General features: G+C 39.6%; 1 protein-coding gene and 3 pseudogenes across 2 annotated transcripts in view; 1 reads left to right on the top strand and 3 right to left on the bottom strand.

The window, feature by feature from the left end:
- The first annotated feature begins 906 nt into the window (after window positions 1-906).
- spock2 (SPARC (osteonectin), cwcv and kazal like domains proteoglycan 2) overlaps window positions 907-26556 on the top strand; it is a 36256-nt gene continuing 10606 nt past the window's right edge. The window contains exons 1-6 of one of the 2 annotated variants that reach the window (XM_088350729.1): window positions 907-1272; window positions 7703-7748; window positions 17162-17276; window positions 17354-17459; window positions 21895-22006; window positions 22067-22201. In XM_088350729.1, coding sequence (XP_088206855.1) covers window positions 1090-1272; window positions 7703-7748; window positions 17162-17276; window positions 17354-17459; window positions 21895-22006; window positions 22067-22201 — 697 coding nt within the window. In that variant the 5' untranslated portion in view covers window positions 907-1089. The remainder of the gene's footprint in view (window positions 1273-7702; window positions 7749-17161; window positions 17277-17353; window positions 17460-21894; window positions 22007-22066; window positions 22202-26556) is intronic. The other variant, XM_088350730.1, reaches the window with a different exon arrangement.
- On the bottom strand, window positions 14725-14850 carry LOC148353535 (U2 spliceosomal RNA; annotated as a pseudogene).
- On the bottom strand, window positions 15186-15339 carry LOC148353536 (U2 spliceosomal RNA; annotated as a pseudogene).
- Window positions 15556-15693, bottom strand: LOC148353537 (U2 spliceosomal RNA; annotated as a pseudogene).

Consider the following 26556-nt stretch of genomic DNA (forward strand, 5'->3'; position numbering starts at 1 on the left):
CTTGTGAAGAATAAAGCACCACATAACTACATTGTTGTAGGATACCGCCTCAAGTTTAACTTAATTTAGATAGAAATAATAAATAACAGTGAATTTTATTGCTTAAATTAAAGAATTGCGATCATAAAATGCAATTTTGGATGACATATATTTTGATCATTTAAAAAAACATCAAAATGGATTGTTCATATTCTACCACCTTCCTCAGCAACAATCAGAGTGCAATAACACAGAGTGCACGCTTATGAGAGTAAAACAGTTGATTTTTGAATAGGTAAAGTACAAAGAACTAGAATGGCTGTGCTCCATAAGAGCATTAACCGTTGAGAGGTAAAACTATTTTTGGGTGAGATTACTTCTAGAGAGGCCTACCTAATTGCTTAAAAGATTATGATCTTAGCCATACTTGTTCTGGCCTGAGAAAGAAAAAAAATGTCGGGTTAGGTTTTTGGGGGACAGTTTTTACATCTGCGCTAACCTACCTGACTGCCTGTAAAAGATGATGTTGATATTCAATGTTGTTCAGGTCTGAGAGAGTGGAACCTTTATTATTGGGAAAATACTGAACCAACACAAGCAATAGTGCTGAGTCAGCTTTTTGGGGCATTTTTCACAACTAGGGTAACCCACCTGACTGCCTATGAAAGATGGGGGTCATGTCCAAACTCCTTCACACTTTGCTTTAGTTGACAGACGCACCAGCAACAATCATATATATATATATATATATATATATATATATATATATGTCAAATACGGATTACACAACATGAATCCCAAAATATAACATTTTAACTAGTCAGCAACCCTTGTTGCGCCATAGTTACGCTCATGAATTCTTCACCTTTGTGTACCCTGGTTGCGTGTCCTCCGTCGTAAACCGAGGCTCGCATTCGGGTTATTTGCATTGGCTCGCCCCCTCCCACACCCGAGTAGAGCATCCTCCAAGCTAATCACATTTTCATCCTAGCCTCCGTGTCTTCCACCCCACCCACATCTCTCTCAGAAAACAGGGCCAAGATTCATCTTCACCCATCTTGAATCCGTTTCTATAACTGGGTCTTTGCGATCCACTGGGCGGATTACGGCATGTTGTGTCTCGCAGTTCCTCCGCTAGTGCTGGTGCTGCTCGCTTCCAGCCGCCAGGCCGCCGCCGACGGGCGGAGCATGAAGGAGGCGGAAAAGACGGGCAATTTCATGGAGGACGAGCAATGGCTATCCACCATTTCCCAGTACAGCCGCAAGATCAAGCACTGGAACCGCTTCCGAGACGTAAGTACGCGCGCGCTGTACTGCGACAAAAAGGACATGACAAACACTCTCTTGACACGGAACTTAGGCAAACTTGTTTACGTAAATGCTTTTACCACACAATGTTAGTCAAGACCAAAAACATAGATATCGTTTTCTATCGTTTCCAATTCAGTGCACTACCTTGATTAGATGTGGAAATCGAAAGTCACAATACTGTTAATTGCACACCCTTGTTTGTATCTCCAATGTGATTAAGATAGAAATGATGTGCATCACTTCCTTTTGCATGTCACATTCAAGTAACATTTATTTGTAAAGCCCTTAATCACAAGATGTCTCAAAGGACTGCGCATGTTACAACTATACCATGCATCCATTCCTCCATTATGGCGTTTTATAAGAACAAGCAATTAACCGGGTGCACATCATTCTATTGTGGGCAATGGAATGTAGGATTGGGTGATCCTGGTATTGATCCGATTCAAGTACAGTAAATACATGACCGTATCGATCAACATCGATGCATTAGCGATACTTTTTGCTTGGAACTGTCATGATGGTCTGCATTTATTTAGCGCTTTTCAAGTCACTGATGACCTCTTGAAGTACTTTACACCATACCTGTCAACCTCCAAGGCTCAATGCCCTTACAAACTGTCATATTTTCCTTACAAAATGCAAAAAAATCTTACACCATATTTAAACGTGTTTAGTTATGTAGTTTAACATGTTATATTGTACATGTGTTACGTTATATCATTTTGTACATATTCTTAATAATAAAACAAAAAAATTAAAACAAAAAATATATAAAATCAGGAGCAATTGTTATCGGCGTAACTAAAATATCCGTTAATAGCACTTTCAATTTAAATTTGTAAATAAAGATATTTTGGGAGGAAAAAATGAGTTGGCATTTCTATTTTGTAAACCGAACCACATTATCAACCATTGATGCTTGTATTTTAAATAGCAAACAGACTATTTAACAGGGACAGAAAATACAAACCTTTGCAGCCTTGTGACTGAGAAGCATGTTATTCATAAGCTTTGTGAAGTGATCGGCAACTGTTGGAGGTATGTTGTGCTCTGTGATGAAATGGGAAACATCACTTCTGTAGCTGTTGAGGAGTCTTCCGGTGTAGTGCCTAATTTCGACTCCCCTGCAAAATCCTCCCCCCCTCGCGTGAACGCGCATTCTGCTGCGCTTCTGACAATAGCGATCGTTTTCTATATAATAAGCTTATTAAAACAATAAAGCTATTGTCAGAAGCGCAGCAGAATGCGCGTTCACGCAAGGAGGGGGAGGATTTTGCAGGAGAGTCGAAATTAGGCACTACAGTGGCAGGCGCATGCGCACAGTAGCATCAAACGCTCGCTTTGTTTGAAGCGGAAAAAAACGACTCAGAGATAGAGGCTACCGCGGCGAACTCGTTTGACTCGATTGATTTGCCGTTTCATGATAGTCTGTGTATACTGGATGGTACCCATAATTGACGAATTTCATTTTTTCCGTACAGATTTTCTTGTACGTCGTACACGTCTTAAAATGCATAATAAACGTGCTGTATACAGCAAAAACGAACAGGTTGACAGGTATGTTACACTGCTTCACACTTACCCATTAACACACACACTCGCACGTCAATAGCGGCGACAGCCATGCAAGGCGCTTATCTGCTTATCAGGGCCATTAGAGATTTAGCATCTTGCCCAAGGGCACTTCAACATTTAACTGGGAATCGAACCTGGGATCTCTCGGTCCAAAGAAGAGGTAGTGTCGCCCACAATGCTAACAGTAACATTGGCTATCGAGCATTCTATCAACATTGAATCAACACGATTGCCTCATTGCAAGCAAGAAGTATACTAACAAACTAAACTAGTTAGGAACATTAGTTTATTTTCTAATATTGCTAGAATGCCACATACTATTAGTAACAGTTGACAACCTGGGATGACTAGTTGAAACGGGAACCTATGCATTAAGTACATTTGGTTTGAAGATGAAATACAAATTGTGTTTTTAATGTATTGTTACAAGCGGTGCCGATTGTCGCACGTGCAAGCCAAGATTAGAAAACACTGATTGCTCTAGGGGTTCGGTCAAGTATATACAATTTTAATTACAGTTTACAGTCACGGTTTCACAGCAACAAACCCTATTTTGGCTGTAAATCGCTAAATAATCCTTTATTGAACAATCTATGTTCATTGAGACACTTTATGATAAAATGCCACAGACAAACTTTTAAAAACCCAGAAGCTATAGCAAAGCGCCTTGAGCAATTTGACTGGGCCTCCCCTAACCTATTGTCGTCTGCACCGATTGTAAAACGTTCGTACCCTTGTTTGCAGCATTTAGTGATATTTTTACAAAATAACTCTGCTTGCTCCTTGTTTTTAAACCATTATTCAGGAGAAAAATGACAAAATGAGCCTCAACACAGGCATTGTTATTATTTCTTAGATTTTATCAAATCATCAAACATCACACAGTAAAATAAAATGTGCTGAATAGTTAGCTTTTTTTCTGGAGAGTCGGTTTGGCAATTTTGTTGAATTCTATCATAAAATATATGGTGTGACCCTCTAATATAAAAAAACCTGTTTTTCGTTTAAAACAAAACCAAACAAAATAAAAAAACTAATCGGCGGTAAGAACTGTAGCATTTTTTGAAAATCAAACACACCCTGCTAGTTCTAAAGCTCGATAAGAACAAGACACCAACATCGGGGATGTTTGCTGATAAAGAGCCATTTATCATTTCCACGCACTTGTTTCAATGGGTTGTGCTGTTCTCACTTTGTGTTGTAGTCAAATGTCTCATCTCATCTCATAAGCTGCACCGCTTTTCCTCAGTAGGGTCGCGGGGGTGCTGGAGCCCATCCTAGCAATCATCGGGCAGTGGGCAGGGGACACCCTGAACTGGTTGCCAGCCAATCGCAGGGCACACAGGGACAGACAACTCGCTCGCTCATTCACACCTAGGGACAATTTGGACCGGCCAATCCACCTGAAATGCATGTCTTTGGAATGTGGGAGAAAACCGGAGTGCCCGGAGGAAACCCACGCAAGCACGGGGAGAACATACAAACTCAAATGTGTTAGTTCTAAATAAAATGTATTTGTATACCGTTGATTTTAAACAAGCGTTAATTCAAAAAGAATATTTTGAAAGTTACAGAATGCATTTACCTTGGAAGAACTATTTAAATGTTTTTTTTTTTACTAGCAGGTTTTGTTTTTTTATATATCATATCCAAAACTAATATGCTAACATGGGATGACCAGTAAAAGGGTTTTAACGATTTTAATGATCATTGATACTTGAACTCTCCCCCTTGAGAAACTTTATGTAGAGCTTAAAATGGTCCAGTTTTATTGAAAAACTACAAGGCAAACTTTAACATTCTAAGAAATATAGAAATGTTTGAATTACAACCGTCTTAGAACAAATGTCAAGAGAGACAAACTCAAAAACGCAGCAATGTAACAAAACAAAAAAAAACATAGAAAGGTCAACATCACTAAAATACCTTACTTATTACAATATTTTGAAAATGAAGTCAATGTGCAAATAGTGTAAACCAGGGGTCTCAAACCTTTTTCAAGCTGAGCGCTACTTTTTGTTAGTAATTAGTGCAATGGGCACCAACTTTGATTTTTTTTTTTTTTTAAAAGCAACCTAGCGATTCAGAGATTCAGTTTGTTGTATTTCCTGTAAGATAAATCCATAAAAAGATGAATGAATACAATTTTTTAATATTTCCTGTGGTGTGTCTTGGGCAAGTACAACCTGGCAGTGCCCATCCCTCTCCAGGCCATTTTTGGGGGGTAGGGGTTTGCTCCCCCACATGAAATAGATAGTACTGGTTTCCATGTTTACCAGTAGCAGGAGAAGCCTCCTGATCTAATTCAGAAACGGCAACTTCATCATCTGGTCATCGTTTTTTTTCATTGTGAAGTGTCATGTCACTCATCTGAGACAAGCCGGACCTCCGAATTGACGCTCAGCAATATGTTATTACCAGGTTACTTATTTTTAAAAGGGGTTAAATATACACAGTCAACCAATTAAAAAAACGTTTTACTTGAAAAACCCAATGATCCAGCAAGGGTTTTGGTTTTGTTTTTTGACGTTGATCATAAAATAAAGTCGCTATCCTTCTGCGTGCACATATTTGCTTATTTGAGATGTTACTATCTACGTTCTGGTATAAACTTACATAAATTCCACTGTTCTGCCTCAACAATGTGACCGCAGCTTGGTTACCTCTCATTTTATTGCAGAAAATGTATTTACTTTATTTGTGTACTGTAAAGGTTTTACATTGTACTGTTTACTTATTTACACTTGACTTCATTTCATTTCAATAACTTTGTGCAATAGAAGATTTTTCAGGTCACGTTGTCTGTTGCAGTTCTAAGTGTAATATCCCGGTGTTCTGCCGAAAAATCCTACCGCAAATTTTGTTTCCTTTCCTTTCAAGTAAAACTAGCAACACTGAAACTCAGAAAAATTGTCAACAGAACCTTTACTCATGACATATAACGAGGGTTGGAATACAGTGTGTGATTACCGTAGTCAACAAGCACCATGCTAAAAAGCTACCACAGAAAAACACGCCAGACTTGAAAGCTACGTCAGAAATTTTGTGATTCAGATTAATCAAAATTATTAAAATTTAAACCAAAACTGTCCGGTCGCTCTCAGACCTAAACCCAGTTGCCGGTACGCAACAGCTTCCTCGCCCATTTGGCGAGGGGAGAGTCTTTTAAGTCTGTGCCATATTTTGATATGGACGCATCCAGTGGCGAATTACGTTTTTCTGGTACTGATTCGTTCAGTCTAAATGCAAGACGTCACATTTACTGCCCTCTAGTGGCCAGATGGAGCATTTGGTATGCATTAATTTAAGAAATACTCACTTTTGGTTCAAATGACAGAGACTCACTTATTTTTGTGACATACACATACATTTATGGCTGGTTGGATGAAATTATCCCACAGGCAGTATGTTTGACATGCCTGGATCATGCTGTGCAAAGACACAAATGAAACCTTGAAGGATATCATGCAGTCAAGCTTCATATTTTTGTCACAATTTATTATCAAGGCTGCATGGAAACACATGCACACATACTCATTAAGTGTTGTTTCTCTTGTAATCTTAGTTTATAGCTGTGTGTGTGGTCTTACATTTGCATGCATGTGTCTTAAAAGCCAATAGTTTTTCTGGTGACCCTAAAGCTGATTAGGATGATAGGAGAAGTGACATAGTAGAGAGCCACTGTGCCTCCTGGAGGGTTTTGGGAAAGAGGGAGAAGGAAAGGAACCACCTTAATTTTTCTGCTCGCTTCCATAGCAACGCTAACCTGCATTCTCCAGAGTCTACATCGCCGTGAGCATCTTTGATGACTCCATCACTCTCCCTGGTCCACATGGAAAGCTTCCTTTGCTGGGAATTCACCTGACACTTTATATAATTTTTTGTGATACCAGATCCCCGCTAATTCAACAACAAAACCAGCTTGATGACCTCTGCTGGAATGTTCGCCTTGAAACTGGGAGGTCTGATCTTCAATTTTATCTCTGAGTCGTATGAACTCATGAATAGAGCCATATCTGGCTCGGGAGCCATAGGTTCTCGACCCCTGCTCCAGCCTGTAAGTGTTGGACAAAATCTGTTCCTCCTCGCGAAAGGCTTGATTGCTTCGGAGTTGTCCGATCTTTAGCTACTGAATTAACACAATATATTTCTTTGTACAGCGTGTTTTCTACAAGTTTAATAATTGTTGGCTCTTGTTTGGGAGCCAAAAGAGATGGTTCACTGAGAGAAGCCAGGATTCCCATCACTCCAAACTGAAGCAGTACCACGCTCAAATCCTATGGCCAAAAGATAAAAAGAACATTAAAGCATTCGGGTCTAATAACTCTTAATAGTTTTCTTGTGCTTTTTTATTATTAGTGTTACATAGCATAATCTATGCACTGACTTAATGACTGTCAAAATGCAAAATGTAGTCATTACTTTCCTCTAATGTTCACCGTTTTTCTCTCCTTTTGCTCACGTTTCCTCAGGAAGTGGAGGTCAGTTCTTTTAAATGTGAATATAATGTTTAGCAGCCATGCAGTTTTCATCCATGCATGGCTTCAACTTAATTAAAATTCCGAGCACCACTTAGCATTTGAACTGAAGTAGGCCCTCAGCACCATACGCCAGTCGCGCAGGTAAACACCGAAACGTCAGATTCATTTTCATACAGCTACACACTCATTTCACATACAGATCTCATTATGCTCATTTTCATGATTTCAACACAAACGCCAACATTACTATCAGCATGTAATGTTAATGGCACTTCTTACTTACTGTACAAGCCTGAAATCATTTTCTAAATTTTGTTACCAACTCGCTGATTCTTGTGAATTTTTTTGTGCAGGATGATTACGTGCGCAACTGGGATGAGAATCAAGGCTCTAGTGACAGTGAGTCTTTTTTCACTTACTTTAGTTGTTTTAAACCTAAAATTCAAACTCTAAATGGAGGATTGTCTACCAAATGTACCTGCTCCCTCTTCCCGGGCCCAATAACAATCCACAGCGAACTCGCTGGTGATCAGCATTTCCTTGCGCGCTTCTGTATTTCTTGCGAGCCAAGCAAGTGGAAATACAGTGTTATTTGCTACGGCTATATCTAGTTAATTAATTAAAACTACCAAGCGATCCCAGCCCTAATTGAATTATTTCGTTCATTTCGTTCTGCTCAGAGTTGTGGGAGAGAGGGAATTCAGACTAGAAACCTACTTGAGCTCACATTATTCTACTACCACAACATAAAACGGACGGATGGATGTAATTACAGGCAAAGAGGTTGGTTGGAACGGCTCAATAAATAATTTACCTCATTCTAGCAGTAGACAGTGAGGAAACCCAAGGGGTTTTATTTTTCATTCCTTGTTTTGATGGACACTATTGGATTTATTTATTTTATACACTTTATAAGTGGTGGGTCGGGACCCAAAAGTTGGGTACAGAGACCTGTTTTCAGTGGGTCGCTTGGCAAAAACAATGGTAAGAAATAAAAATAACCTAGGGTCAATTCCACTTCTTAACACTTAATGTTTTCTTTTTTGAAAAAATATGAATACATTTGAGAAGTGGAAAAGTTTTCTTGAGAACAACTGCTTTACAATATGTCCTTTATTGCAGAAGTCCCCAATCACAGAGCCACGGACCAGTATGAGGCAGTTGGTCGCACAAACAGAACTATAGGCCCATTATTTTTGCCATTTATTTTTTTATTGACACTACTACGACCCCACCAAACATGAACCGGGCATTTGAGGCGGTGCATAAAAATGAAAGTGAGTGTGGCTAACACGTGCGGGCGCAATTGCTTGTCAGGCATTGCAACTGCCGTCTGAGAATACAGCAGGGATAAATTAAACCAAACATATGTGCTTCGGCGTCAGTTATGGTTGACTACAGCCTACTATGTCACGTTACAAATTTTTGTGACTGTCGATGACCAGAGTGTCTCGCAATGAGTTATCCGAAATTGCCCATGTCATGTTATCATTGCCCATGAAGGTGTGATGTTATGCGGTTACACAAATATTACAAAATAGATTTATTTATTTATTTATTATCACCAGTGTTGTTGTTATTGCTATTATTGTTGATATTAGTATTACTATTATTATTATAGAAAAAATACAAATACAATAATGCCATGCCTTGAAAATATCGTAGACGTAGAAGCGAACCGTACAGAAAAGGTTGTGGACCCCTGCTTTTTTTGTTCGTCCTTTGCAATAGCGTAGAACACAGCAACCACCCACCATCATGAGATATCTAAAATATAAATCACTTCGAATCATGTCTCTTAAACTTTTAAATTTCCAAAACTATTTAGTAAACAAATAATACTTAAAAAAATCAATTAATGCAAAAGAGTTTGAGGAGCTTGCTAAAACACTTGGGTGGTGCTCTCAATGCAGGATTGGTTACTGTTGGTGGCAAAGGAGCTGGGTAAAGTAAACCCCATCCCAATCCTTGTTACCCCAGGGGAAGAAAATTGTGATCTTTAAAAGTGCTAAACTAATTTAAGAGTTGGATTTTGTTTGGATTACTGAGATTTGGTCAAAACTGTTCACCTGTTTGGTGTTGACGTTCATTCTGGACGTGGGGTAGAGGAATGAAGATGTGAGGGAGTCGTAAATCAATTTTTTAAATTAATTAATTTATTGATTTATTTATTTACATGTACATTTATTTATAATGAAATAAAATGTTTATTGAAGGTATTGTTGGATACATTAATCAAAACATGACACAAAAAAAAAAACTAATGCTGAGAGTGAGCATGGCCAAATATGGTCACCTTACGCCCCCTCCCCTAAGAAAATTTGACAGATCTATTTCTGCCAACCTTTGCTTAAAGGTTTGCACCGTATTTGCTTTAATAACCCGGTCAGGCAAAAAATTCCAAATTTTTGGTATCCTGAAAGAAATAAAGTTTCCATGCAAGTTGCTGGTAGGTCTAGGCACCCGTAATTTATATCTGTGACCACGTAAACCATCAACACGACAGACCTCAAAAAATTGATCAAAAGGCACATCGATCATTCCATGCAGTACTTTGAACACAAAAATTAAATCAAATCGAATTCTGCGGAGCTCCAAAAAGTCCAAGTTCAGTCTTTGTAGTCTTTCCGGATATGACAAGTTGTGCATCCCAGGTTTCCGCTTCGTATACCGACGTTGAACTCCTTCCAGTAGGTTAATGTCCTTGAGTAAGTAAGGGTTCCACACAACGCTATTATATTCTAACCCGGGTCTAACATAAACGCAAAACATTCGAACTAAGAATGCTAGGTTCTTGTAAAAGTGTCTGTAAATGTTTGATGCTATGTTATTGGCTTTGTTGGTAATTTTGGCGATATGCGTGATAAACTTTAGGTTTGAAGTAAGAGTGACACCCAGATCCTTATGTTCAGTAACAACATGCAAATCATGATCATTAATGTTATACAGCGGAACAGAACCATGAAAAAACGACTGTGCTAAGCATTTATGAGATGACAGTTGCAGTTGCCACTGTTTGGACCAAAGAAAAACTGATTTAATGTCATTTTGGAGAGAATCAATTGTTCCTGCAACCTGGGTTTTTGGTAAGAAAGCCAACAGTTTAGCATCATCGGCAAAAATTGAGATGTCCCTACTTTGAATGGCCTCAGGTAGGTCGTTCACAAAAAACAGAAATAATAACTACAAACTTCGGACCACGCTGAAAGAACATCATCAATTTTTACGCATTGTTTACGATTTGACAAATATGCAGTTATCCATTCAAGCAGTTTTCCACTAATACCATAGCATTTCAGTTTTTGTAAAAGCTTGTCATGAGACACTTTATCAAAAGCCTTGCAAAAGTCTAAGTAAACAACGTGACCAGCCATATTGTGAACAAAAAACATACTGGTAATATTATTCAAATGAGCTATCAAGTTAGTCATGGTAGAATGTCCGGACCTAAACCCATGTTGCTTAAACGTAAAAAGATTGTGCTCCTGTACAAATTTCCATATGGCATCTGAAATAATTTTCTCAAACACTTTACAGACGCAGCTAGTCAAGCTAACTGGTCTATAGTTGGCTGCACTTGTTGTGCTCCCCCCTTTAAAAATGGGTATGACAATAGCACTGAGCCAGTCCTCAGGCAGCTGTGAATCCTCAAAAGATCTAGAAAACAGGTAAAATAATGGTTCACATAAAAAGTCAGCTAGCTTTTAAAGCAAGAAATTTGGAATTTTGTCAGGGCCGGCTGAAAATTTGCTGGGAAGTTTTATCAAGTATTTATGAATTAACTCCTTTGAAAGTTCCACAGAATTCAGAACAGCTGAAGTTCTGCTGGGAAAGTCGGGTGAAACACCATTGTCACGACCAAAAACACTGGCATACTGATCATTTAATATACGGACATTATCAGCATTATCAGTAGCAACGGTACCGTCAGATGCCTTAAGGTTGGGAATAGATGCCCTAGAAATTAGTTTACGGTTGATGTATGAAAAGAATTTACGAGTATTATTAGCCTCTAAAACTTTATTTTCCTCAGCCACCCTTTCCCGCCTGATGGCCCTCCGCAGTTCCCTTGAAGCATCTTGATAACTTTCCAAGTATGCCAACTGATCACGTTTATAAAGCTTGTGAATAAACTGCTTTCGCCTATGCAATTCAGCTATATCCTGGTTGACGTGAGGTGTAACAGCAACTGAGGGTACGTATACAGATATCAAAGTTTAAACAACAGATTTAAAAATTGCCCACATTTCTTCAATATTCCCACAATTATCAAATAAGAGATACCAGTTGACACTGGACAGAAAGTACCTCATGCCATGTAGATCACAGTCTTTAAAATTTATGTAATTCTGAGCAGTGGTGTCTTTTTTAAGAGCCAGTTTAAGTTGGAAAGTAACAGAATCGTGATCACTGGTAGAGAAACTCGGCCCAACGTCAATGTTTTTAATCAGATATCTGTCAGTAGAAAACACATGGTCTAATACGTTGGACCCCCTGGTTGGTTTATCGACATGCTGAAAGAAACCTGCATTTAAAACCAAGTTTTTGAACATTGAAGTTAGATTAGTATCAGAATTTTGAAGAAAACTGTGGTGAAGGTCAGAAAAGTTAAAATCACCCATAAGTAGAATTTGCAATTTAGTATCAAAAATAGAATTCAGATGTTCGAACATAGCGACCTGAAAAGAGCTCAGACCAGAGCGATATACAAGCACTATTCTCAGCTTCACCCCAGAAATAAGAATATCACAACTCAATAACTCAATTCCATCGAATTGATAATTAGCGACAGAAAACACAGATATACCATGAGAAATCATGAGCAAAACTCCTCCATGTTGAGCATTTTTTCGGTCAGTTCTAATGGTATGATATTTCGCTATAGTTGGCCCTGTGTCACCAGCGGAGTACCGAGTTTCTGTAATTGCCAAAATATCAGGGGTGTAGAAATTGATGTACGAGACCAAGTCATCTGCCTTAGAAGTCAAACATTGGGCATTAATGAGATGAATCAAGGGGCTGTTCAATAAAGGCGAAGGCGACCTTAGGCATTTCCCGGCTTGACAATAATTTTCCCGTCCTGTATAATAATGTTTACTTCACCTTTGTCCCGACGGCGCTTAAGTTCGTCCTGTAGTTCCCTGTCGCGTTCCCTTTCTTTTGGTGTCATATCTGGACGAACAAATCCAGCCTTGATCTTGTATTCCGGAATCGGATCTTCACAATCCTGGGTTTACCATCATTCCTCGGCCTTCCATCACGAAAAACCTCCAGAATGTCCTGTTTCTCTACTCCCGGAACTGCTTCGGCGACTTCCTGAAAGAGCTGGGTATCCTGAACAGCTTCCCCATTTTCTCGATGTGTCTTTGCTCCAACCACCACAAGATTATGCTTCCTAGCCTCCTTTGCTAGCATTTCCTCTATTAGGCTAGTCGACATTCTGGCAACTTCTGGCATCATCTGCGTCATAACCTCTCGGACCAGAGTTGGTACCATGGCCTTCACGGTTTCACGGACAGTGGAGACCAAATCAGCAGAGTTCAGGGCACCGCACGGCCCAGACGGCCCGGATAAAGGCACTGGAGTGCTATCCACATAGGTGAACACCGTTCCAGAGCTACTCAGAGAGGCGTAAGAATCCTTATCATCAGCGGATAAGCCGGGGACGCAGGACTTGCAGATGTAAGTAGCTTGCTTATCTTGAATCGCGAGGCTTAGGCCCTGAACTGACAACCCAGAGCACTCGTAATGAATGTAGTGCTTGCAGTGGCTACATTGAATCATCGCTCCATGGTCCACGGCACTGCAAAAACATGGTTTAGAGACTGCCTTTCGAGGCGCCATATCGAATAAATCAAAAACTCAGTTCAATTATTGAGTAAACAAAACAAAAACTTCGACTCGACTTCAAAATACGGCATTTAGGACCTGCCGCATTTAGCGTGCGCTTGCGTGCCACTTCCACGTCCTGCCACTTCCGCATCCTCCCACTTCCGCCCCTCCCACTTCCGTAAACAGACCTTTTGGTTTTGGTTCCCAGTGTTTGCCAGTAAACCTCTTCAGATGAACAAACGGCGAAGGTGGCCTAAAGTCAAGTCTCATTTATTTGTATAGCCCTAGGTCACAGTCTCAGAGGGCTGCACAGGCCAAATTTACACAATTGTCTGAAACCTATATGAGAGCAAGTAAAAAATTATAAACCTTGAGAATGGACCGTACATGAGGCATTATCCCCTTCCAAGATGACCAGGCTGCAATGGATCTTGCATGGTCAACAGTAGACAGCAAACAAAACGTAGTAAACATCGACAATAATAAAAGTGAAATTGAGCCAAAGGTCCTAGACAGAAATGACGCAGTTTCCCATCTCAGTCAATGCAGAGGATGGCAGGCCTCAGGGCCAGGTGCTGGTCCACTGACTTATCTTTCTCCCTCACTTAGCCACCAGCCAAGTAGCAGGTAAAACAAGAAAACAAAAGTATGAGGTCAACAACACTCATAAGCTATAGAATATAAGTGTCTTAAGTCTCGATTTAAATACTTCTACTGAGCTTGCAGATCTTATCTCTGAAGGCAGAGCATACCACAGCTCCAGGCCCGAATGGAGAATGCTCTTGAAACCTGCGGATTTCTGTTTGGCTCTTGGAGTCACAAGTAAACCAGTATTTTCCAAAAGGAGACTCCGCCATCTCCGTTGCTTGTTGAACAGGCTGGTCAACCAGGGAGATCCTGGTGGTCTCTATATATCCTTCGGGATGTAGTAGGTGTTATTGAAGTCGTGAAAGGATTCGAAATCTCGTCTTGGTCCCAGGTTGAGTTCCTGGCGACTGAGGGCATTTTTTGCCAAGCATGTATTTATCGGGGAAAATAGGAGAGATGAAAAAACACTTAAAACAAAAAGACTAACTGGAGAGCCTGAAGCCGCTGCACTCGTGCACGCCGCCATTTCAGCTTATTACTAGAAGGTGTGTTACAAAGCTAGCAGGAAGAGCCTGGTGATTAGAGAAGCTCCAAAATTACCGTAAGTTCCGGACTATAGAGCGCACCTGATTATAAGCCGCACCCACCACATTTTAAGAGGATAACCGCATTTGTACTTACACAAGCCGCACCTGTATATAAGCCGCGTGCGCCCACGTTAAAGCTTGTAACACAATCACAAAATCAACCCAAACCCTGCTTTGAGTCCTGCGATTTAAACTGAGGGGGGGGAAGGGGGTATTTTGTAAGGTTTATTGTTCTAAATTCTTTATCAATTTTCCATTATCCATTATCGGTCAAATCATAATACGCTACGAAGCTAAGGGGCCGAGACACTTGCTCTCGGCCAAGAGGCCGAGTCAAGGTCCCAGCCACAGAGCCATGCAGTGATCGGTGCGAATGCACCGTTCCCGGAGGTATTGCAATACCGGGCCGATGCGTGGAGTGGACAGATCAAGCTCTCATTTCATCTCCGGATTGCAAAAATACAACTTTCCTGAGGAAAAACTATAGAAATGATCGTCACATGCCGACACATCTAGATTGCCAAAACACTCTCACAGTCGTCACAGTTTGAGGGCCACGGCAAATCATAATACGCGACAAGGCCGGTTTGTACAACCAAGAGCTATACATAATTCGTTATTCATTATCCGTTATCGGTCAGTTCATAATACGCCAGCTATACATGGGGGTTTGGGGTTTTTAAGGGTTATTGTTCTATCTTCGTTATTCATTATCCATTATCCGTTATCGGTCAGTTCATAATACACTACAAAGCCTAGGAGCCGGGACACTTACTCTCAGCCAAAAGGCCAAGCTAAGGTCCTAGCCCTAAAGCCTTGCTGCGTTCATTGCGAATGCACCGTTCCCGGAGGTACTGCAATACCGGGCCGATGCGTGGAGTGGACAGAGCAAGCTCTTATTCCATCTCCGGATTGCAAAAATCAAAGATCATGGCTAAGTCAAAAACTATAAAAATGATCCCTAAGAGTATACCAGAAGCAATGCAAACTGGTGGTAGCTACCTTCATAGATAGTACTCAAATTCAGAAATATAGTATGTTTCTTTAATGGAGTTTTTAAGGGTTATTGTTCTATCTTCGTTATTCATTATCCGTTATCGGTCAGTTCATAATGCGCTACAAAGCCTAGGAGCCGGGACACTTACTCTCAGCCAAGAGGCCAAGCTAAGGTCCTAGCCCTAAAGCCTTGCTGCGATCATTGCGAATGCACCATTCCCGGAGGTACTGCAATACCGGGCCGGTGCATGGAGTGGACAGAGCAAGCTCTTATTCCATCTCCGGATTGCAAAAATCAAAGATCAACACATGCCATTAGAGTCTGAAACCCACGGAATGATCATGGTATCTCCCCTGCCAACCACAAAGATCATATACAAAATCAGAACCGTGGTGTCGCCATATTTCTCAGAATTGGCTTTATTTGGTTTGAACAAATTTATTGACACTAATAACAGAAAACAATCATGACAATCTCAACAGCAATTAAGCACATTCACAATATTATATTCCAATATGACGTTTTTAACAGCAAACACAATGTGAGGTTTGAACAACCCTTCTCGAAAATCTTATTAGCAATCAAGCATATTAATGGGGTTTTGGGGTTTTTAAGGGTTATTGTTCTATCTTCGTTATTCATTATCCATTATCAGTTATCGGTCAGTTCATAATACGCTACAAAGCCTAGGAGCCGGGACACTTCCTCTCAGCCAAAAGGCCAAGCTAAGGTCCTAGCCCTAAATCCTTGCTGCGATCATTGCGAATGCACCGTTCCCGGAGGTACTGCAATACCGGGCTGATGCGGGCAAAGCTGGTTTAAAACGCCCATTTCACTCAGTTCAACAACCACAGCCGGCAAAATGAACAGAAAATGATACCGGTACTTAATATATGATGCAAACCTGCAGAGTTCAAGTCCCGTTAAAAGTAATTCAAGGAAAAAAAGTGTATATTTCCAAAGGTAAGGGTGGGAAAAATATATATCCACTTTTGTCTGCCGTGTCCACAAACAATCACCTTTACAGGTCCCCACTTCCCGTCATCCCCCGCGTCTGTTACGCCCCTTCATTTCAATTGGTCAGTGCAAGACTTATCAGAATAAGTCTCCAAAATAAATACAAATAAATACATTACAAAAATATACAGTTGCAAATACATATTATACATGGTTACACATATTTACAAAGAAAGACGGTACACCGAGAGAGTTTTCAAAGCTTTAATAATAATAGTATAACTTTCATCCCAAACCGTTTCTGTGAAGGGTAGCAAAACGCTACTAACAACACGCTCGCATACAGTTAACATGACTGTTAAAAACACATACTGTGCATGTAGAAATCACGGTAAACCGTTCTCATCTTCCTCCCTATAACTGTCGTCATCAAAGTTGTCCTCCTATAGTATTGGAAAGAGACTTTGTCATATAGACGTCATCCCACGCTCCCTTATTCAAAAACACGCTAGCAACACGCTCGCAAGGTAAAGTGTGTGCAGTAGCTCTGTTTCCTTCTTTATCGGACTGTTCGATTGCGTTTAGCTTGTAAGCTTCATCATGTGCCTTGAACTTGAGCGCCGCTGGCGGCTGTTAGAAAAATTACATAAATTGGCCGCATCACTGAATAAGCCGCAGGGTTGAACGTTTGGGAAAAAATTAGCGTCTTATAGTCCGTAATTTACGGTAATCCGGATATGTGGCCCTCGATGACCGAGTTTGCCCACCGCAAATTGTAGATCTACTGTACTTACAAGGGACATTGAAAGTCAAGCAGAAACCCACCACAAGGCATAATATTGTTTTCTTAGAAGTGGACACAACCAAGGACCCATGTCAGAAGGTCAAGTGCAGCAGACACAAGGTGTGTGTCACTCAGGACTACCAGAAAGCAGTGTGCATCAACCGCAAGAAGCTAGAACACCAGTGAGTATGAGTGTATGTGATATGTTGAGTATTGAGAAGAACAAAACAAATAGCTTGTGTGGATTTGTGTCCCATAGACTTAAGCAACCTGCTCTCAGGTCCTCTGATGGCAACTGTCAACCATGTACCATTTCCTCCTCCGGGCCTGTGTGCGGCTCAGATGGAATCAACTATGCCTCGAGGGTAACCTGATATTATATTAGCATTTAGCATAGATCTTTTTGGGAAAAAAACATTGATCTAACAAAACTTGTACACACCTTTTTCTTTCGGTGTGTGTTATACCAATGAACAATGCTCTATTTTTATCAGTAAGGGTTTTGTACAATTTATAATAATCCCTTGCTGTATCACGGTCTACTCTATGGGTTTTTTCTACTTCATGCATTATGTTCTGCATTCTGATTGGCTAAACAGCCGCCCCGCCCCTTATCTGCCTGTGTATATCTGTGCGTCAATAATTGACCGGAAGTAAAAAAAAAAGTGGATAATATCTAATGTCATTTTCAACCCGGTTTATAATCAGTTCTGCAACATACAAGCAAGATTATTTTTAAAATTATAATTTGACAATACAGAAGAAAGAAAAACGTTTATAAAGTACAGTAAAAAAAATGTAATACTTTTTTCACTTTCACATTTTGCCATAGTGCAATATTGCAGCAAGATTGATCATTTATTAATTAAAAATGTATGATTTCACAGTAAATAAGTTATTTGTAAAAAATAAAAATAAACCTTATGAAGTACTGTACTTGTGAAACAAAAGCTTGAGCCTGTAAATAAGGTTTGTTATTTGGTTTGAATGTAAAATTGAATATTTAATAAATAGTATTTAAATAGTAAATCAAGGTTCCTCCTTCGAGTATTTTGACCATCCAAGCCTATCCTTTTCGGAACGCAACCATCGTGAAAAACGAGGGATTACTATATTTTTTTCACTGGTAAATATTTTTGCTATATTTAAATGCTGACTGTTTTTTTTTTACTCATTAAATTACTTAAATGTTTAAATATCTTTATATATGTTAACTTTCATAGTACAATAACCTTTTAGAAAAATGTGGTAAAATACTGTCATATGAAATAGTTAGGGCTCCCTTGATCATTTTCAAGATTGTCTTTGAAAAATCGTCCGTTGTTTGGATCAGCAATTTCAGTTATATATATTAGATGACACAAACACAGCGATATCTGAGAAGTGTAATGAATTTTGTATGATTTAAGTAGGCAAAAATTACTTTGAGGGTGCATAAATTAGTAAATCCTCTGTTTGCAGAAATTAGAGCCTCTAAAACCAGGTGTCTGGAACCTTTTTGACAAAAATAGCCATAAGTGCAAAAATATTTGGATTTTTTTTTTGAGAGAGAGAGAGAGAGAGAGCCACACCACATATTTTAAGTCAATTATTAACAAAACCGCCAAACCCACTCTTAAGACAAAAGCTAATTCTTCAGCGCATTTTATTTTACTGTGTGAGTTTGATGAGTTGATAAAATGTATGAAAAAATAATATTGCCAGAACATGTGGCCCATATCTATAAATCTACCACTTAAAATTCGCCTGCCTCCCGTAGTTACACATTAGGGCTCATTTTGATTGTTATTTTTGACCTAAATAAAGGTTTCAAAACAAAGTACGAGCAAAGTTATTTTGTAAAAAATTCACCTAAAACCACAAACGAGAAACATACCGTATTTACCTTCAGTGCAGACCGCATTGGGCAAGGAGGAGAAGGAGCTCTGTGTATCGCTACGCCCATTCCTACTGCTCACCCAATCAAAATTGCTCTCGTGCTTTTGCCAGCGCTTTAAAAAAGTAGTATGTAGCTTATCCTCAGAAAATATCTCAACAATGAACATAGATTGTTCAATGAGCTTCCATATAAAGGATTATTTAGCGATTTACAGCGAAAACAGGGTCTGTTAGTGTGACAGCTTGACTGTAGTTAAAATTGTGTCCTATTTTTATTGGACTGAACCCATCACATTGCTCGTACAGTCACAGCTTCGCATGTGCAATTTTCACCTTTAACCATTACAGATGCTGCCCGACTTACAAACGAGATTTGTTCGTAAGTTGCTTCAGTACTAGATTTTATATGTTTATGGTTTATATAAGTATGTTTAGGGCTTGTATAAGTAACCTGTATTGTTTTGTACAAAAAAATAAACATCTCATAAAATAATATCCTCTATAAACAAATAAAGTTAAGTTTAACTTACTTTTGGAAGATGTGCTTCCAGAGGTCCTCCGAAAAAAAGCGTTCTGACCATTTTCTCAACCGCATCATGCTTATTTCACTTTAATTTCAAAAGAAATGGCTCTCCTCTTCTTTACACTTTTCACCAACCATAATGAATGGATGCACGAGATATTTAACAATGAATATGTCAAAGTTCTTAGCGTGCTGGAGATACAGTATAGAATGTTTACACACGAACTAGGAAGAGGAAGCAGATTTTTTCTTTGGGGTGGATGCTGGGTGACCTCTCACAGCGCCACGCGCCGGTAGCGGCGGTCAGAAGCACTGCAGTAATTTCCTTTACTCGGAAAAAGGTGCACACAATAAAAAAATCTAACTTACAGAAATGTCCAGGTAATTTTTTTTACATCCCCCAAAAAATTTTGGTATCTACCATTTTACATAAGTCGAATGGTCGTAAGTGGGGAGGGTCTGTATTCCAAAATAAGAATAAGGGTAGATATGTTAGAATAAGGGCAGCGCAGTGGTTAGCGCATGTGCGGCACAGTTCATGTCTTGGGAACCTCCTGCGTGGGTTCAAATCCAGCTCCAGACTTCCTGTGCGGAGTTTGTATGTTCTCCCTGTGCTTGCGTGGGTTTCCTCCGGGCACTCCGGTTTCCTCCCACATTCCAAAAACATGCATTTCAGGTGAATTGGTCGGTCCAAATTGTCCCTAGGTGTAAATGAGCGAGTAAGTTGTCTGTCCCCGTGTGCCCTGCGATTGGCTGGCAACCAGTTCAGGGTGTCCCCTGCCCACTGCCAGATGATTGCTGGGATGGGCTCCAGCACCCCCGCGACCCTAATGAGGATAAGCGGTGTAGCTAATGAGATGAGATGAAATGTTTTATCTCTGAGCCATATGTACTCATGAGAAGTGCCATATATGGATCGCGAGCCATAGGTTCCCGAACCATGCTCTAAACGCTTATATATTCTTGCATATTTATCACTTACACTTATCACTTACCAATTTTAATATCACACATAGACAACCCAAGGAAATACAAAAGGCAGTTTTGAAATGTTGATACATTTACGAAGGCACAAAAAAATGCGGCTTATCCGGCCCCAATGTGAAAAAGTAATTCTCGAACACAATTTACATGCCACGATGCAAAGAAGTTCCAGAAGATATTGGAAAAGTTTATTAAATCTATCAGTCCGGAAAATCATAAAAATAAGCAGGGGTGCTCAAACATTTTCATACCACTGTAGATAAAATATTTATCTTTCAAAGTCAAATTTAATATTTATAGTGACTTAAAATGATCAGAATTGTCCACCCTCAGATACGTTGGTTTATTGTCGTTTAGGAAGTATTTGTCAAATTTATGGCACCGTGGTTGACAAGCAATTCTTACTTTTGACCTCAAGGAAAAAGTAGTCATCCAAATAATTAAGTAAACGAAGTGGGTGAAAAAACTACTCAAGTATTGAGTTCATGTAACAACGTCTTATTTATTTTTCAATCAAATCATCAAAGTCCATGCAGTCAACAATAAATTACGAATTTGTGTTATTGTAAGTGTACTCACAGTTTAGGTGAACCCTCTGTCGATTAAAAAAAAAGTATATATGTGAGGCTACCGCTATATACACTGCACATAGTTTCCAGTTTCAAAACACATTCCTAACCCTACTTACAAGTGCCACCCGGTGGAAGTTTGGGTCACTGGTCTAATCTACATAAAAGAAACAAGGTCTTGATAAGATAAATGTGTCTTAGTAGAGACAGACAGGCGTGTACTTACAAAAAGGGGATTTTATAAATTAGTTTAATTGGGTAAGAGTAATGTTTCTTGCTTACAAATCTACTCAAGTAAAAGTAGAAAACTACTCTTAAAAGTACAAATGTGTCAAAACTTTCTTAAGTAAATGTAACAGTGTAATTGTTACTCATTACTTCCTACCTCTACATTGTCTATTATTTAGCACCTCCTAATGATTAAGCAACGTCATTCATTAAAAAAAAAACTATTGACTTGAATAAAAGGAAAAATGCATGAACCATCTTATAAACGTGCATTTATAAAAATACACATGAGACATGGGACATGGAGACATTTTAATTCATTTTACATAACCTGAGGCAGGGAGCTGACATCATTGTCCACCATCTTGCTCCTACGGGTAACCCCAAAAGGCTTGTGAAAGGCTGGGCAAATAAAAAAAGGTATGTATTCATCCTTGTGCTTTATCGTTTTTGGTTGCACTACACAATAAGCGACATCTAGTCGTCTAATATTACACAGTGTATTACACTAATCAATATGATGCATTGGCAGGTAGGCCGGAACAGTCAGCTAAACTGGTTAATGTACAAGCTTCATTTTAACATCACTAAAACTAATAACCCATGTTTGTGTGGCAGTGCAAGCTAGAGCAGCAGGCGTGTTTCACAGGAAAGGAGCTGACCCTCAAGTGCTCGGGGCTATGCCCATGTACCACTGCCACTCCCGCCGCCAAGCAGGATGGTAAACATGGTGAGGGTTTCCCGTAAACACGCGCATGAAGAGTCATTACGAATACTGACCTTCCCGCAGAGAGCTGCACTGGACAGGATCTAGCTGATCTTGGCGAGCGTCTCCGGGACTGGTTCCAACTCCTTCAGAATAACGCCAAGCAGAACAATAACAGCAAGCCTGGGGCCAGAAGCAGCACAGCCAACACAGCGCCAGGTAGGAGGAAATGCTACTACTATTACAGCTACTGTTGCTATTTTGCCTGTGGAAATGCAACGCAAAGATGGTCTGAATATTGTTTTGGGTTGTATTTTTGTTGTTATAAAGTGATTCAGTGCCAAAATGTAATACCATATTTTCACACCCATTAGGTGCACTGTTTTAAAGGGCGCAATCTCCTTGATTCGAATAATTTTTTTGTCGGCTCATATCGTGCACTGACCTATTAGACGCGATTCTCAAGCGACTTCCTTTCGTACCACAACTAGTGTGTGTATCCAGAAAAAAAGCACAGGGGACAAAATTGAGTTTGATTGGGGTTTATTAGATATTTCTCACAAAGTAAAACACCAGAATCCAACAAATTTGAGAAAAAAAAATGACCCGGTACAGTTTGGTACTCACATTTTTACACAAAGCCCTCGAACTCTTCATCCTCCATTTCGGACATGAAGCGCTGCGCTGAAGCTTAATATTCCGAGTCACATACTGTTCCATGTGGCCCTTCGGTAGTTTTGAAAGCTATCGAACGACAGTCCGAGCAGAGATGCCCCCACGCCGCACGTAGCGCCACCTTGAATGGCCGATTGACACTGATGTCTTTGGTTGAAGCTTCTTCGTCAGCCCACCCAGGATGATAGCAAGAACGGTGTTCATTTGCTTCACTATTTTTTTCAGATCGGCTGTCAGATGGGCACGCAGAAAGTCACAAATCAAGAGAGACTGGGTGACATGACTAAAAGCACCTCGTCTTCTGACATAAATATTCCTCAGCCGTTTTTTCATTATGCCTTCGTCCATCCAGTCCTTCTCATTTGCCTTTATGATGACTCCTGCAGGAAATGTGTCCTTAGGCAAAGTCTTTCTTTTGAAAATCACCATCGGTGGTAGTTTGTGTCCATCAGCGTGGCAGGCACTCTTCCAATTCAGGCCACGGTTCAAACGTCTAGCGGCGACGCACACAATTCAAATTTTTGCGGTGATTCCCACACTGCTGTACTATGTCACGTCCACTGAAAAAGGCCCGCTGTGTGATAGGGCGCAACTCACATTTTGAATGAAATCTGAAACTTTTACGATTTTAGGTTTTCAAAAGCATTGTCCATAATAGGGATCAATCGATATGGGGTTTTCAGGGCCGATACTGATTTTGATTATTAGTATTATGAGGAGACCGTAGCTATTTATTTGCTGTAAACGTTTAAAAATTGGTCACTATTGGCTAAAGTTATTCGGGGGTAAAGAAGGCTGGTCTTTTTTAGCATTTACAGGCTCTCTTAGGCTAAAGCGGGGTAAAAGCCTGCAATTTGCCATAAAAGATGAATGAATGTGAATCACACGTTAGGTTGCTCTACGACATGGAGAAAACATTTTTTACTAGTCTGTATTCGTAAACAGGAATTACGGGGCTAAACAGACACATAGCAACAAGCAACGTCTATCGATGCAGATGCTATCTTGTCTCAGACTGATCTTGATGTTTCTGTGATGAGTTTATTTTTAAATTCAATTCAATTTAAAGGGTTTATTGTCATATGCACAGGAAAGAAACCGGTTTCCCTGCACAATGAAATTCTTACTTTTCTGTCCACACAGTTGCCGGCGAAAAAGAAAATAGAAATTAAGAAATGGTTTGCATTTCTTGAATCCCAAGAGGTTAACCTTCCTAATGATATGTGGAATGACACATTTGAGTGATTGGTGACATCGTACAGACACTTATTTGCTCATCTGCGATCCGTCGGAATGTTAAGGGGTTAACAAGTTTGACTGAACTATCAGTTTTGTTGATCTTCCCACTAGAGCGCCTTATAGTGCGCTTTATGTATGGAAAATATATGACAAAAATCTATTTTTGAGGGGTGTGAAAATATGGTAACTACACTTTCGACGCTATCTTTTAATCACAAAAATGCTTTTCTATCACGGACACAAGCATGTCGAGACAACTTAGCTGAGCTGCCGCGCTCTACTCCTTCAGTGGCTCTGTCCCCGGTCGCTTATTCAGAAGGTGCGGGGTGGGTGTCAGGGGGGGAGAAGGAGAGGAGGGAAGGAGTAGGAGCAGATGGAGAGAGTTTCGGCTGCATGAGACTTGATAATCAGCTTGCTGAATGAAATTGGCCCGTCCGATAATTGGTTTACCTCTAGTTTCTGATTTCCAAAACCTAAAAAAAAAAATGTATAAAAAAATGTGTATATATATATATATATATATATATATATATATATATATATACACACATTTTTTTAAACAATTTCAAAGGCTTTGGCACTGCTTATCAATTAGATTGAAGCCTCTGGCAATGATTTCTGCATCATAAATCATCACTAGATTACAGGAATTTGTTTGAGCGGATCTTTGTCCATACAGCGATGTATCCCAACTGCCTAGTTATTCATCCTTTGAGGCGGCCAATATGGCGAGTAGAGGTGTAGTAAGAAAAGTGAAGCTATAAGTACAGATAGTTAACGGTTTATGGCTTTATTATTTTTAAAAAAAGATGGCAAAGTCTTCGGGGTTGTGAGGGATGATGTTTTGTGCACGTTTACAGTCAGCAGGGTGACCAAAAATCATGAGATCCCTTTTTCCTGCAATAAAATGCTATCTGGCAGGTAAGTGCTGTTGTGTTTATGGAATACATTGTTTATATATTGAAGGTATTACATATGCAAAAACAAAGCACCAAAGTGAAATTTCTGCTTGAAATGTATTCTTTCGAAGCCATTTTTAATGAAATTTTCTTGGAAACGAGTATTTTCAAGAAACAGTATTGTTCAACTGTTGTTTACTAAACATTGGTAAAAGGTGGAAACACACATTTTTAAATAAAGAAATGTATGTACAATAGGGTGGAGCTTATACAACCAATAATTTTTTTTTCATGTATTCTTTTATCTTATCCCACAAAAATGTTCCACTTCCACCAAAAAATACACAGCAGAAGTTTCAGTCATGTAAGTTGATATTTACAGGTAGCTCAACCTCTTTATAAATTTGGATTGGTGCCCATTAAGCCGGTTACACACACAAAATAATGATTGCTTAGGTACATAATACAAACAAAATGAAAAACTCATTTCTTTATTAGTTTCTTTACGTCTGTCATGAAAAGTTTTGCAGTGTTTTTCAGCAATTTGCAGCAGATTCTGCAGATCAGTTTCATCTTTTGTGATATGACCACAGTGTTCCCGAATCAGCCACACTTTGCTCTGCAAGATCAGTGATTGCCTGAACAGTTTCCAAAGCTTGTTTGAAGTCATCCCGTGATTCCCATTCCTGTGGTTCAACATCAAGATAGCCATGATTTTGAAGAAAGTGCTAGATCTAGAGGACACAAAGTCTTTTATACATTTGCTAGTAACAGTGTCTAAATCGAACAGATTTCCTCTTTTGAAAATCCTGTTCAGCAGTTTCATCTATGTTGTCCTTATTTTTCATTGCAACCACTACGAGTTGTTTCGTTGACGCACTGATTTGATTGTCAAACAAAGCTAGTGTAACCGTTTCCGGTGTTAGATACCCTAGGTGATTGGAAAATATCTGGAGGGTAGCCTTAGATATTGCAGCATTTATGTTTAAACATTCCACCAAAGACTTTAAAAGCTGCAAATCAGTGCGCTGGGCACTTGCACCAAGAGGTGCCATGATCCAGGCTTTCACGTAGATCCTTACTGTGAAGACACACACACCAAGGAGTGCTTGTTCTTCCCTTCTAGTCAAACCGAACTGGGATCGAAACATCCATATTTTTAAAGAATAAATCTGATATGTCATGACTTGTTCCTGGTTTATCATCTACCGAACTACTACTGCTACATGATAATTGAACTAACATGCACAATTATTTGCTCAGCTTCAGATTCTAGACGCTGTTTCAAGGTCTTTTCTTGTTTTTCTTCACGTCTTTTTTTCTATCTCTGCTAATTTTTTGTCAACACCTGTCATTCACCCCTTTCTTCCCTTTGCTCTTCGAGCCAACAAAAACTTTTTGGAATTGTCATAATGTTGATAGCATTAGCATGAGCAATGTCAAACAAGTCATCAAGTTCTTCTTTGAACTCACTTTCCTTCGATTATTATGTTGCTATTCGTCGTCCTTTGTTCTTTTTTAGCAAACGCCATGCTTGAAAATGTTTTCAATTTTAGTCTGACAATTTTGTGGAATTCGTAGTGGAATTCTTGCTTCATTCCAAAATGATATTTCTTTCACTGTCACTGCGGAAGCCGCTCTGATGGGCTTGTGCAATTCCAAGTGTTGATAAAGAAACCAAGAGCCATGCACTGACGGTAGCTTGCTTCCAGTTAGTTCAGACACAAAAGTACCAAGCAGATATACTTTTTTCTTTGATCT

The sequence above is a fragment of the Urocampus carinirostris genome, chromosome 13 (genome assembly GCF_059441175.1).
Source record: "Urocampus carinirostris isolate Australia breed hairy pipefish chromosome 13, RoL_Ucar_1.0, whole genome shotgun sequence".
In the NCBI taxonomy this organism is placed as follows: Eukaryota; Metazoa; Chordata; class Actinopteri; order Syngnathiformes; family Syngnathidae; genus Urocampus; species Urocampus carinirostris.